This window comes from Peromyscus leucopus, chromosome 1 (assembly GCF_004664715.2).
Source record: "Peromyscus leucopus breed LL Stock chromosome 1, UCI_PerLeu_2.1, whole genome shotgun sequence".
NCBI lineage: Eukaryota > Metazoa > Chordata > Mammalia > Rodentia > Cricetidae > Peromyscus > Peromyscus leucopus.
Genome location: NC_051063.1, coordinates 166,552,828 through 166,567,069, shown reverse-complemented (window position 1 = coordinate 166,567,069; position 14,242 = coordinate 166,552,828). Strand labels below are relative to the sequence as shown.

General features: G+C 53.7%; 1 protein-coding gene across 3 annotated transcripts; it reads left to right on the top strand.

The window, feature by feature from the left end:
• Positions 1–4,330: 4,330 nt before the first annotated feature.
• Prmt1 (protein arginine methyltransferase 1) lies at positions 4,331–14,023 on the top strand. 3 transcript variants are annotated; one of them, XM_028858908.2, is made up of 11 exons: positions 4,331–4,395; positions 6,537–6,590; positions 7,074–7,175; positions 8,938–9,093; positions 9,180–9,243; positions 10,928–11,070; positions 11,530–11,617; positions 11,708–11,823; positions 12,470–12,620; positions 13,178–13,299; positions 13,798–14,023. In XM_028858908.2, the coding sequence occupies exons 1-11, from the start codon at positions 4,360–4,362 to the stop codon at positions 13,879–13,881; spliced, it is 1,116 nt and encodes a 371-aa protein (XP_028714741.1). In that variant the 5' UTR covers positions 4,331–4,359; the 3' UTR covers positions 13,882–14,023. The 3 variants fall into 3 exon arrangements, with proteins under 3 accessions (XP_028714741.1, XP_028714742.1, XP_028714743.1); XM_028858909.2 differs by lacking the exon at positions 6,537–6,590; XM_028858910.2 differs by lacking the exons at positions 4,331–4,395; positions 6,537–6,590 and adding an exon at positions 6,784–6,886.
• The last annotated feature ends 219 nt before the right edge of the window (positions 14,024–14,242 follow it).

Genomic DNA, 14,242 nt, shown 5'->3' with positions numbered 1-14,242 from the left:
GACGAGTGCTCCTCCCTACTGCTCGCAGAATGACCACACTCTGTGACCACACATTCTCCTTCTAGGCTCCCGCGGGCTGGGGCTTGCCATGGCACTTTTTTCTTTTTTTTTTTTTTTTTTTGGCAAAAAGGATGTTTAGAAAATTCCATAAAACTTTGTTCTTAACTAAAGCACCAAAGTTTTATGACTGTTATTATTTGAGGACATTGAGAAACTGAACCGATGAGCTCAAGGGCGGATCTAACACACTCATTTTTTTTTTTTTTTGTTTGACACAGTCCTCTACGTGCCCGGCTTGCACTCCGACCTGATCGGATACACCCACGCCGCGTACACGCCCTTACGTCCCAGCTACTCTGGAGGCAAGAGGCAGGAAATCCTGAGTTGGAGCCCAGCCTGCCTACAGACGTTCCAGGACAGCAAACGCTCTTCTTGCTTTTTTGAGCCAGTTCCTTGTACGCTTGCGCCCCTTCTAAACTCGCTCTGGAGACACGCCTGCTCGAACTCAATCAGCCAGATCCCACCTGGCCCTGCTTCCCGATGCGCGATTACAAGGCGGCCCACCACCACTGTACTCTCTACAAATTGAAAACTGAAAAATTACATCTACAGTGCGTTGGACGTATTGGATTACATGCAGTGACATCCAATACTACTGAGCCTGGAGCCCCAGCCAGTCCAGGCCACCTGAGCTGATCTGGTCTTAACAACGCCCCCACCAATGTTAACGCTTATACACCCTGTGAGCCTCACTGGGCAGCCGTAACAGCTTCCTGCCAGATCTCAGCCATAATTTCCCGAACTTCAAGAGCTCCTCCTCCATCGCCCACACTCTCCGAACGAAATAGCTACACAGCTGCTCGTCGTGCCAGTCTGCAGTTTTTTTCTTTTCTTTGACCGCACCGGGCTGCACTCCTCCCAGTAGCACTGCTTCTTCCACTCCCTAATCGCGGACCCTTACTAAAAGTTATTTCGGCGACCTCCCCATAATGCATATAAATCATCCCGCGCAGCAGGCGCACTGCGCTTAGTATCCCACACTCTGGTACTCAGAGCGAGTGATTTCCCTGTATTTCTAGCTACTTCTACAGTACGGAGTATCCAACAGGCTCAAAACACCAACGATAAACCCTTTCGATAAAAACTCACAACAAAACAAAAATATAATTTCGTGTACGATTTGAACTGTAAATTTGCGCTGTTACAACCGAAATGTTAATATGTTTCCCCGTGCTCTAGGGACCCTGTTGAAAGGTGTTGTTTAAGCCCAAAGGGTCTGACCCACAGATTGAGAACACTGAGCTCTCATCTCCAGCCCTTGCCTTATGGATAGAACTCTAAGTTGCTGGAGGCGCGGCTGTGCGTGGAGCAGTGACAGTCTCGTGGCTGTCAGCTGTCCCTTTAAGCTCTGCAGTTCTTGATACAGGCGCCTATAATCCAGCAGTTGAGATCAGGTTCAAAGGTCATCCATGTGGGCTACAAAGTCCTTGCTTCAAAAACTCAATCGGACTAGAGCAATGGACCTATTAGTATAATACATGCTGCTAAGCATAAAGACTTGCACTCAATTCCCACAGCCTGGAAAGCCGGCTCACAAGCACTCAGTCAATCCCAGCACTCAGAAGCCAGAAAGGGATCTCTTCCATCTTGTTGAATTGGCAGGCTCCAGATTTACTGAGGCTTTTTCTCAAAAAATAAGGTGGTGCCAGGCAGGGCAGTGCATGCCTTTAATCCTAGCATTTAACAGACGAGACAAGCATATCCTATGAGTTCCAGGCCAGTCTGGCCTATGCAGACAGTCTCAAAATTCAAAACACAGACTGGGTGGCGGTGGCACAGGCCTTTAATCCCAGCACTCAGGAGGCAGAGGCAAGAGGATCTTTGTGAGTTCGAGGCCAGCCTGATCTACAGAGCAAGTTCCAGGACAGGATCCAAAGCTACACAGAGAAACCCTGTGTGTGTGTATGTGGGGGGGATTCAAAGTACAAGCCCAGCATTAGGGGCGCAGAGGCAGGTGGATATATCTGAGTTCAAGGCCAGCCTGGTCTACAGAGTGCGTTCCGGAACAGCCAGGGCTACACTGAGAAACCCTGTCTCGAAGAAACAAAAACAACAAAAAGAAAAGAAAAAGAAATAATAGTGGCTGGGAGAATTTTCGCACGCCTTAAATCCCAGCACTCGGGAGGCAGAGCCAGGCGGATTTCTAAGTTCGAGGCCAGCCTGGGCTACCAAGTGAGTCCCAGGAAAGGCGCAAAGCTACACTGAGAAACCCTGTCTCGGAAAAACAAACAAACAAACAAAAAAAATCCCAGCACTTGTTAGTCAGAAGCAGGCTGATTCATATGGCGAGTTCCAGGCCCAAGGCTACACAGTGAGACTGTCTAAAAACAAGTCATACCAGATATCTTAAGTGTTAACAGCGTGCAGCAGATGGTAAAGGCGCTTGCCGCTAATGATTTGAGCTCAATTTTCTTTTTTTTTTTTTTCCTTTTTCTTTTTTTTATTTTACAATACTATTCAGTTCTACATAATAGCCACAGATTCCCTTGTTCTCCCCCTTCCCGCCCCCCTCTCCTTCCCCCCAGCCCACCCCCCATTCCCACCTCCTCCAGATCAAGGTCTCCCCCGAGGACTAGGATCGACCTGATAGACTCAGTCCAGACAGGTCCAGTCCCCTCCTCCCAGATTGAGCCAAGCGTCCCTGCATAAGTCCCAGGTTTCAAACAGCTAACTCATGCAACGAGCCCAGGACCTGGTACCACTGCCTAGATGCCTCCCAAACAGATCAAGCCAATCGACTGTCTCACCTATTCAGAGGGCCTGATCCAGTTGGGGCCCCTCAGCCTTTGGTTCATAGTTCATGTGTTTCCTTTCATTTGGTTATTTGTCCCTGTGCTTTATCCAACCTTGGTTTCAACAATTCTCGCTCATATAGACCCTCTTCTTTCTCACTAATTAGACTCCCAGCGCTCACCAGGGGCCTAGCCGTGGATGTCTGCATCCAGATTCCTCAGTCCTTGGATGGGGTTTATGGCACAACTATCAGGGCATCTGGCCATCCCATCACCAGAGTAGGTCAGTCCCGGCTGTCTCTCGACCATTACCAGCAGTCTTTTGTGGGGGTATCTTTGTGGATTTCTGTGGGCCTCTTTAGCTCTTTGTTTCTTCCTTTTCTTATGTGGTCTTCATTTACCATGATCTCCGAGCTCAATTTCTTACACTTACATGTCGTAAAGAAACGACTCCTCTAAGTTGCTTTGTGACTTCCATACGTGCGTCTCGGCACACGCACACGCACACTAAACAAAGTAATTAAATGTGAGGAGTCTGAAGGAAGCAGGTCAGATGTGCACGCATACCTCACGAGGAGGCCCGGATTGGAGGGGCTCGTTTGGTAATTTAAAGTACTGGTGGGACAAAAGGTAAAAGGCAGGTGCACAAACCCAGCAATTAGCATCTATCCTCAGGCAGAGAGGGACGTTTTGCAGATGCAGGGAAACTTCCTGGAGGAGGTGGTGTCCAAACTGCTTGTGATTGACGTGTAGGAGTTGGCCAGACAAAGGGTCATGTCTGGGTGTTTCCCGCAGAGGACTAGAAAGCCACAGGTCTTCAGAACTTGGCGCAGTCCAGTACAAGGGTGGGGCAAATCACACTGACCTCACTACGACTCCCGGCTGGTTTTAGGGCCCCAGACCAGAACTCTCCCCCATCTACCTTCCAAAGACTCGGTGTTTCCCCACAGCTCGCCCACGCACCCCATTTCCTCCTGTAGTCTTTCCAGCCGGGAGAAGCCAGCGAACGATGACTGACGTTCCCGAGAGCCAATCGCTACTGTCCAAGCACTGCCCGCCTCCTTGTGGCCAATAGCCCCTGTCGTTCTTCACCGTTCTCTTGCGGGGAATGGGGTAGGAACCGTGTAACGTCAACTTCACTCAGCCAATAGCAGCGAGGGGGAGGCGGACCGTCTTCGTGATAGACAGCTCAGTTTCTTGATGTCCGCTTAGCGCGGAGCCGCCGGGAAGCTTCGAGGCGGAGCTGGCCGGAAGGAGGCGGAAGACGTGGTGGGATATTACCCAATCATCATGTGCACTGGCTAAGATAGACAGACAGTTGTTCCCTTCCTAGCCGCCAGGAGGGATGGTCCTTTGAACGCTCGGAGGGCGGGCACTTGAGGCTTGATAGACGTGCATACCATCCAATGGCAGTGTGACCCTTCCAGATGGACGGCTTTTCTGGCCAATAAAGACTTATGGCGGGGTCTCGGGGCCGGGCGGTGGACCCTCTGGTAAAAGGCGGTCCCCGGTCAGGGGGGAGAGAGAAGAAAGGGGGGGTCTCGGAGGCCGGAGGACTTGGGTGAAGATGGCGGCAGCCGAGGCCGCGAACTGCATCATGGAGGTGAGCAGCTGGGCTCTTCAGGCCCGTGGAGGGCGGCGCGCGGCGGGGTGTCCGCGGCCCGAACTGTGGAGCCGGGGCCTTGTGCGTGCTGGGCCTCGCGTAGGTCCGCATCGCCGGGTGTGTGCGATCGTGACGGGGGTGACCCCGCTTGCGGGGCTCCGGGACCCCACAGCTGAGCCGGGGGCCGCCGCACGTGGTCGCGGGCCGGCGGGCGCGCCTCGCCGGGCCGCACGTGGTCGCGCCGCGCGGCGTGGGGCGGGGGGTGTGCCGCTCGGGGCCCCGCGGGCTCCACGTGCGGGACAAAGGCCCGCCCCCGGCCCGATGACCTGGGCTGCCCTCGGAGGGCCCCGGGGTGCCGCCTCCGTCGGCCACCCGCTCACCCGGGCCGTGGCGTCCGTGCGCCCTCGGGGGCCTGGGCATCACCCCCGCGCCGCCCTCTCCCCAGCCCTGGGCGCCCCTTGTGCGGTTGCTGGGGTGGGGGATGGGCAGGGCCCTGTGACCTCGCTTTGAGGGGATGGTGGGGCATCGCCACCGAGGAGCTCCGCATCCGGCGCCGGGCACCCCCTCGTGGTCATTGTGGGCTGGTGAGAGGGGCGTCTTTCTCCCGGGGCGTGGCCCAGAGCCCACCCCTCCTGGCAGCGCCCGCGGGTGGATGGTCAGAGGTCGGTCTCGGGTGCAGGAGTCCCGCTGGCTATGTGGGGTCACAGACCAAGGCCTCACCCCACCAGAACCCCTTTTTGACGCAGCTTGAGGGTGGGAGGGACTCTTTTTTGAGGATTTAGCACCTGGTTTATTTGCTCACCGTCGTGTGTTCCATCCCTGAGCTGTGTTCCTTAGTCTACTTTTTACTTCGTTTGATGCAAAATGGGTCTGGCAGCCGGGCGGTGCTGCTGCACGCCTTTAATCCCAGCACTCGGGAGGCTGAGGCAGGTGGATTTCTGTGAGTTCGAGGCCAGCCTGGTCTACAGAGCGAGTTCCAGGACAGACTCCAAAGCTACACAGAGAAACCCTGTCGCAAAAAAACTAAAATAAAAATAAATAAATAAATAAAATGGGTCTGGTCTTGAACTCGCCGTGTAGCCCAGGCGGGCTTTGAACCTGTGTCTTCTTTCCTTAAGCCTCCCGAGTAGCTCAGATGACAGCTTCCCCACCAGGCCTGTAAGGCAGGTCCTAGTGTCAGGTTTCAAGCCCTCTTCAGTCAGTTGTTAACCTGCTGGTATCCGTACTATTGAAAAAGAGAGGCCCGCACGGGACCTCCCCCCTGGCTGTGGGGAACTGAGAGCGGCAGGTCTTGGTCTCTGAAAGCCTTGGATAGCAGCCGTTGATGGGATATAATTTGTGGCCCATACCTCTTCAGGTTCTCTGGAGAGGAAGGTCAGTTGCTGGGACACCTGCCATGGGGATCAGTTAGCCCACGGGGTCACTGAAGTGACCCTGGGCCTGGCACTTGTGGACAGAGAAAAAAGAGAGGGCTGTTTCAGTGGGGGGTTCCAGGTGGGCTGCCCCACCTTTCCAAGGCGTGTGTTGTACCACTGGGTGACACCTCTCCTCGGGGCAGGTTTGTTCCCCACCCAGGTGGACTTGGGGGTGGTGTGCCTGCTGTGTTGTGCTGGTATGCCACATTTCTCTAAGGGCATCCTCTTAGGGCAGGAGACAATTGTGGTAGGGCAGCCAGGTGCCCAGCACCCATTACCTGTCAGCCCCGCCCTCTGGTTTATTCATGGCACTTCAGCCTGGTGTGCGCGCATGTGTGTGTGTGTGTGTGTGTGTGTGTGTGTGTGAATGTCATCTAATCTAGGGGGGATTAAGTGGTGAAGGGGAGCAACAGCTGGCATTGCTCATGTGCCCTGGCAGGTATTCGCTCCTCTGGCCTAGATAGGGTAGGTGTATGTGGCCAGTCATCTGACCAGAGAGGGACAACATGGGGCGGGCCACCATCTCTTCAGCCAACAGCTGGGACAGGAGACCCCTTCCTTTCCTCTCCACTCCTCTCCCTTCCCAGCCCACCACAGCCTCACTGCTTGCTCCTGCTTCCACCACTTCATGCCCAGGAAAAGCCAGCCTGCCAAACACTCACTGCCCCAAAGGCCTTCCCCAGCCACCCCACTGGCTAATCCTTTTTCCCTGTTACTCTCTCCTAGAATTTTGTAGCCACCTTGGCTAATGGGATGAGCCTCCAGCCGCCTCTTGAAGAAGTAAATATCCTTTTGTGAGACCCCAGCCCAGCCCACTCCACATAGGCATACCCCGATACATCAGGAGGTCTAACCATCCTCTTGCTTCAAACCAATTTCCCCTGCTGTGCCCCCAAAACACATAGGGCAGACCCCTTCCCGGCCCCAGCTGGCTCCCCAGAACCATGGCTGCTTCCTTAACTCCATCTCCAGCCCCCTCCCCGGCTTTCCCTGTGTCTGCCCTGGCTCTGCCCTCCCTTTCCTCCCTCCCCAGCTGTGGGCTGAGCTAGAGACGGGGCAGAGAGCCTGGAGAGATGGTAGGCGAGGCGGTTGCTCCCTGGATGGTGCTCTGGGTGGGTGCTGGAAGTGGAAACATTCCCTGGGGAAGGAAGGAAGCTGCTGGAGGGCTGTGCTGGAGGGCTGTCCTGGTGTGGTGAGGCCTTCTACAGGTTGAGGAGGCTCTGGGGAGCCCACTGTGACCCCTTTGCTACTCCTCTCTCTCAGGTTTCCTGTGGCCAAGCAGAGAGCAGTGAGAAGCCCAATGCTGAGGACATGACATCCAAAGACTACTACTTTGACTCCTATGCCCACTTTGGCATCCATGAGGTGAGTGAAGACTTCCCCTAAAGCCAGTAAGTACATCCTGAAGGGCTGCATGGTGGGACAGGTGGTGATTGTCTCCACAAGGGCGCTGCTACCAATCTTCCCCCGTCCATTGCCTTGGAGACTGAGGTTAGTTAGTCCAGTGCTCTGCAGGCCAGTCTCCTGGAGTGTGGCGCCTGCTGCATGCCGCAGACCTTAGGATGAGGTCAGGGCTTGCTGGTGTCGGGCGCCCTCTGGTGATTGGTGGTGGAACTTAGCCCACTGCTCATACTACATTAGCTTTCCCCCCCCCAACCCTTCTGATGGAGGAGATAGGGTTCAATGCAACTGAAATGGCATTCTAAGGAATCCATCTTTTCCACAGACCTTTTCTGCAAGCCTGTCCTGTCTTGGAACTCACTCTGTAGACCAGGCTGGCCTCGAACTCCGCCTGGCTCTGCCTCCTGAGTGCTGGGATTAAAGGTGTGACCACCACCGCCCGGCTCCACAGGCTTTTAAAAGACTGTTCTGTTGGGAATGTGGCTGAGTGGTAGAGCGGTTGTCTAGCACATGCTGGACCCTGGTCTCTGTTCCAAGCATCATTAAGGGGAAAAAATTGGAAAATATACATAAAACAAAATTAAACTTTTGGGAGTTTGAAGACATACCTCAGTTATAAAGGTCTTGCCATGCAAGCATGAGTTGCAGAGTTCAATCCCCAAACCCACTTTTTAAGCCAGGCATAGGGTTGGCAAGATGGTTCAGTGAGTAGGCGTGCTTGCCACACAAGCCTGATGGCCTGACCTTGGTCCTTGGAACTCAGAGTAGATGGAGAAAGTTGTCCTGTGACCTCCATGTTCTGTATGCACGGTAAGTTTTAGAGCACTGGGCTGGAGAGATGGCTCAGAGGTTAAGAGCACTGGCTGCTCTTCAGAGGTCCTGAGTTCAATTCCCAGCAACCACATGGTGGCTCACAACCATCTGTAATGAGGTCTGGTGCCCTCGTCTGGCCTACAGTCATACATGCTGTATACATAATAAATAAATAATTCTTTTAAAAAAAAGTTTTAGAGCACCAAGCATAGTGGTGTGTGCTTGTATAAGCTCAGCTCTGGGGAGGCAGAGGCATGCTGATCCCTGGGGCTCACTGGCTAGCCAGCCTAATCTAATTGTCCAGCTACCAGGTCTCAGACACCATGTCAAAAGCTAAGGTGGCTGGAGCCTGAGGGGACACCAAGAGCTGACCTCTCTTCCTTGCATGTGCTGTGCAGCCGGCTTGCTGCGCGTCTCTGTCTGCTCCTTCTGTGTTAACTTGTTGGAGCCTCTCTTAAACCTTTGCCCCTCCAGGCCAGGTGGTGGTGGCGCACGTCTTTAATCTTAGCACTTGGGAAGCAGAGGCAGGCGGATCTCTGTGAGTTCGAGGCCAGCCTGGTCTACAGAGTGAGTTCCAGGAAAGGTGCAAAGCTACACAGAGAAACCCTGTCTCGAAAAACCAAATAAAAACAAAAAAACTTTTGCTCCTCCAGACTAGGTTTCCCAAATAGCCAAGGTAACAGGCCAATACCAAGTTCCTTTTGGTGATCTAGGCTGGCCTTGAACTCAGGATCTTCCTGCCTCAGCCTCCTGATTCATTCCTGGGTTTTGGGTGGCATTGATAAACCCTGGCCAGCTGATAAAGGAGGGAAAGAGTCTGAGGAGTCTAAGCACTAACTGTGCTCAGCATCAGTGTGCTGGTGACATCCAGGCCTTATGTGTCCTCATTGTGGTCCTCTGTTTCCATACCCAGGAGATGCTGAAGGATGAAGTGCGTACCCTCACATACCGCAACTCCATGTTTCACAATCGACACCTCTTCAAAGACAAGGTGGTGCTGGACGTGGGCTCGGGCACCGGCATCCTCTGCATGTTTGCGGCCAAGGCCGGGGCCCGCAAGGTCATTGGGGTGAGTCTCGCAGAAAGGGGTTTGCTGGGGGCTCGGGATGGTGGAGAGCAAGGATTGGACTCAACCCTTCTTTCTTCCTGCCTTAGATTGAGTGTTCCAGTATCTCTGATTACGCTGTGAAGATCGTCAAAGCCAACAAGTTAGACCACGGTGAGGAGGAGGGAAGGGAACTTCCCAGTCAGTGTCTTGGAGCCTCAGTGAGACTTAGAGACCACAGTGGGCAGCTAGTGACTCCTTTGTGTTTGGGGGTGCTGAGGGTGCCAGGGTGTGGGCCCTGGTGCTTTGGGGTTTTGGGGGAATTGAATTTAGGGCTTCCCACATGGAAGGCAGGAACTCTGCTACGCTGCTGCTTCCCTTAGCTGTCACCTCAGGGCAGTCCACTCTGACCGTGACTGACACTGCCTTCTTGAGAATCCTACACCTGCCGGTGTGTCCCCACCTGAGGGTCGGGCACCTGCTCCTTTTGTTACAGGCCTCGTTCTCAGAGTCGAATGTACACATTTACTTAAGCCTGTCTGTTGGAGGCCTCTGATCTGCCTTAGACATTAACCTCTGGCACTTCTGTCATTTCACACCAAACTAGTTTATGATGTGGTTAAGCTTTTTTTAAAAAAAGATTTATTTACTTATTCTGTATACAGTGTTCTGCTGCATGTATGTCTGCAGGCCAGAAGAGGGCACCAGACAGATCTCAATTACAGATGGTTGTGAGCCACCATGTGTTTGCTGGGAATTGAACCCAAGACCTTGGGAAGAGCAGCCAGTGCTCTGAGATCTGAGCCATCTTTCCAGCCCATGGTTAAGCTTTGTTGGTGTTTGTGTTTGTTTTTGAGGCAGGGAATCACTATGTAGATCAGGCTGGCCTTGAACTTAAGAAATCCACCTGCCTCTACCTCCCACAAGCTGGGATTAAAGGTGTGCGCCACTGCCGACCAGCTACAAAAATACCTTTCAAAGTAAGCACCATCACCTAGATCCCAATAGGTTCCATCTACCCATGCTTGCCTCTTTGCCCTGGAATACACTGAAGCAAAATTCCCATGGACTGTCGTATACTTGTAATGAAGTTCCTAGTCCCATGGCCCTTGTCTAACAGGGGCCCTCCTGCTAGCCAGCCTTTTGTTTTGTATTTTGAGGCAGGCTCTCTTACTGTAACCAACAGGCTTTGAACTTTCAGTCCTGGGGTCTTAGCCTCCTGAGTGAATGGCGCAACAGGCCTGTGCCTTGGGCCGTATAGTTGGGGTTTTGTTTGTTCTTAACATATTTATTTGGGGGATGCTACAGGGCATATGTGGAGGTCAGAAGACAATTAGTGGGAATCTCTTCTCATTCTACCCTGTGGGCCTTAGGGGTAGATTTCAGATCATCCAGCTTGGTGGCAAGTACCCTAAAACATTGAGCCCTCTTACTGGCCCTCGTGTTAAAAATCTGATCATACCATTCCTTACTGCTTCACATCTACTGAAGAGAAAAATATAGTTGTTCTGAGGATTGCTAGGGGTAGAAGCCCTGAAGAGTGTTAAACCTGGGCTCTTAGGAGAGCTACTCCCAGCTCCACAAACAGGGCATGAAGCTGCTGCTGCTGCTCCTGTGTGGCTTGAGCTGGGTCTGGTTTATAGCCCTTTAATTCCAGCGCGGGGAGGCTGAGGCAGGCAAATCTCTGGGTTTACGGCCAGTCTGGTCTATATAGCGAGTTCCAGGACAGCTAGAGCCACATATAGTGAGACCCTGTTTCAAGAGGGATGGGGATGCTGCTTGACCAGCATGGTGGGGGGGGTGAGAAGCCAGCTGGGCCGGCCCTCCCTCTCACTGGCATGTCGTCCTGTGGCTGTAGTGGTAACCATCATCAAGGGCAAGGTGGAGGAAGTGGAACTGCCCGTGGAGAAAGTGGACATCATCATCAGCGAGTGGATGGGCTACTGTCTGTTCTACGAGTCCATGCTCAACACGGTGCTGCATGCCCGGGACAAGTGGCTGGTGAGGCCTGCCTGGGGTCCCCACGGGGCTGCTTACGTGTTGGGGACATAGTGGGCACCCCAGCTAAGAAGCCAGAGCAGTGAATAGGGGACCACCAGGTGCTCAGGTGGAGCACACCTTTCGGAGGAGAGGGGACCAAAGGAGGGGTGCAGAAGAGCTGGCCGGTGTGGGGCCCTGCATCAGAAGTGGGTCTGCTGTGCAGCAGCAGGGTAGTGACGGTGAGGAGAGGAGGAACGCGGGGGTGGGGTGGGGTGGGGAGTCTCTCTCTGGAGGGTTCCAGGATCCTAAGAACTGTGGGACAGCCTGGGCTTGAGTGGGGACCAGACTGAAGGGTGAGGGTAAGACATAGATGGCTAAGGGGTCTCCATGGAAGGTGATAGCCAGGGAGCACAGTGGGCTGGACAGTTGGGTCTGCTCAGGGGGTGTGAGGCTCGTGCTCTTACCCAACTCCTCCCTCAGGCACCTGATGGCCTCATCTTCCCAGACCGGGCCACCCTTTATGTCACAGCCATTGAGGACCGACAATATAAAGACTACAAGATCCACTGTGAGCTGGGGTAGAGGGTACTGAGGGCAGGTGGGTGGGCATGAATGCATGGCCTGGGTTCCACCACTCACTGACCCTGTCTGTACCCAGGGTGGGAGAATGTATATGGTTTTGATATGTCCTGCATCAAAGACGTGGCCATCAAGGAGCCCTTGGTGGATGTGGTGGACCCAAAGCAGCTGGTCACGAATGCCTGCCTCATAAAGGTAACTCACAGCCATGGGGGTTCCAGGTCCCTGACCTGTCCATTAGAGGCCTGGGAAGACGGTTTAGCCCACACACCTCCCCGCTATAATACGTGTTTTAATGTGTATGTTTTGATTTGTCTGCATGTATGTGTGCCTGTTGTCTGGATGTTAGAAGAGGGTATCAGATCTGGAACTGGAATTACAGGCAATTGGGAGCTTCCAAGTATGTGCTGGGATTTGAACCCAGATCCTCTGGAAGAGCAGCCAGTAGAGTTCTTACCCACTGAGCTGTCTCTAGCACCCAGAAATAAATCTTAAAAATATCTCTTAAGACCAGGCGGTGGTGGCGCACGCCTTTAATCCCAGCACTCAGGGAGGCAGAGGCAGGAGGATCTTTATGAGTTCAAGGCCAGCCTGGGCTACCAAGCGAGTTCCAGGAAAGGCGCAAAGCTACACAGAGAAACCCTGTCTTGAAAAACCAAAAAGAAAAAAATATATATCTTTTAAAAAAAGTTTTGTTTTGTTTGTTTCTTTGTTCTTGAGGGCCAGCCTAGGCTACGTGAGCCCCTGTTTCAGAAACAGTGGTGGGGTTTGCTGGGTCCCAGTATTAGCTGTGATGGGAAGGGGCCTGACAGTCTGATCACTGGGCTTGCCTGTTCTGCAGGAGGTGGACATTTATACAGTCAAGGTAGAGGACCTGACCTTCACCTCCCCCTTCTGCCTCCAAGTGAAGAGGAATGACTACGTGCATGCATTGGTGGCCTACTTCAACATCGAGTTCACCCGATGCCACAAGAGGACCGGCTTTTCTACCAGTGAGGGCCATGTGGGGCTGGGCTAGGGCCAGAGGACACCATTGCAGATTCTGTGTGGTGACTAGAAGACGAGGCTTTGGCGCTTATGGCTGTCATAGAGCTACTTAGGAACTAGGGCGGATAGCTGTCAAGTTTAAGGCCAGCCTGGGCAAGCAAGTTTGTGATACCCTATCTCAAAGAAAAGCAGTTGAAAGTGGAGCCTTAGAGCCTCTGCCTAGAATCCCCCAGTGAGGGGCTGGAGTGTGACTCAGTTGTAGAGCCCCTGCCTAGAATCCCCCAGTGAGGGGCTGGGGTGTGGCTCAGTGGTAGAGCCCCTGCCTAGAATCCCCCAGTGAGGGCTGAGGTGTGGCTCAGAGGTAGAGTGCCTGGGGTACTCTGGTCCTGGGTTCCAGCACCAGTCCTAGTGAGAACAGGGTGAGTGTGAGGCACACACGGGCAGGATGCAGGGACAGCAGCCTCAGCCTTGCTGGCAGGGATCTTGGGGGCATTGGCTGGTCTCAGAACTTAGCAGGGCAACACCTAGGCAAAGGATGGGATTGACCGTGCCAACCTTTCAGGTCCTGAGTCCCCATACACACACTGGAAGCAAACTGTGTTCTACATGGAAGACTACCTAACAGTGAAGACTGGCGAGGAGATCTTTGGCACCATTGGCATGAGGCCCAACGCCAAAAACAATGTGAGGCTTGGAGGAGGAGAAACATGTTATGTGGGGTGTGCAGAACGGTTCTGAGCAGTGTCAGCTTGGGTGGTACAGGGGCACTCCGGGAAGCCCCAGCATGGCTGCTGGGGTCAGTGATAATCCTTGCTCAGTGCCCTCCCACGGGGTAGAGCCACTGAAGTCACCTGACTCCCTGTACGGGTTAAGGTGGCAGACACCAGAGAGCAAGGTGATTCTGTGACTACCCAGCTTGTTCCGGGGTGGGAGGGGTGTGGGGAAGCTTGCTGGGGCCTGGGGACAGTGGTGGGGCTCTGGTAAGGAGGACAGCATTTGCTGATGCCAGGTAGTGTCCCCTGGATGCAGACACTGAGCTAGACTGGCTCAGCTCTGGAGGTGACTGGGAAACATAGTGGGGTGAAGATGGCCTGTGGTGTGGTCGCTGAGTCAGGGTGCAGGGTACACTTCACCCTGGCTTGGTGCCACACCTGAGCCCTGTTTTCCACCTTTTCCCTGCAGCGCGACTTGGACTTTACCATCGACCTGGACTTCAAGGGACAGCTATGTGAGCTCTCTTGCTCCACCGACTACCGGATGCGCTGAGGAGGCGCCGGGCTGGCCCTTCTGCAGAAGAGGGTTCAGGGGCTGGGCTTGGGGGACGGGAGGGTACATCGTGACTGTTTTTCATAACTTATGTTTTTATATGGTTGCGTTTACGCCAATAAATCCTCAGCTGACGGTTCCACTTCTTGTCCTGGGGGCTAGGGTGGCTGGGCAGCTTGTCATTACACCTTGGGCAAGGGTTCCTGGCTACACCCAGTCTCTGGTTCCCGTGATCTCTTCTTCCTCACCTGTCCAGGACCCTGTAAGGTCAGGCTAGGGCTAACTGGGGCCCAGCCTTTAGCAGGAGAACTGGGTCTGTTTGAACCCTCCCTGGCTTACAGCCACACTGGATTGTGGTTTG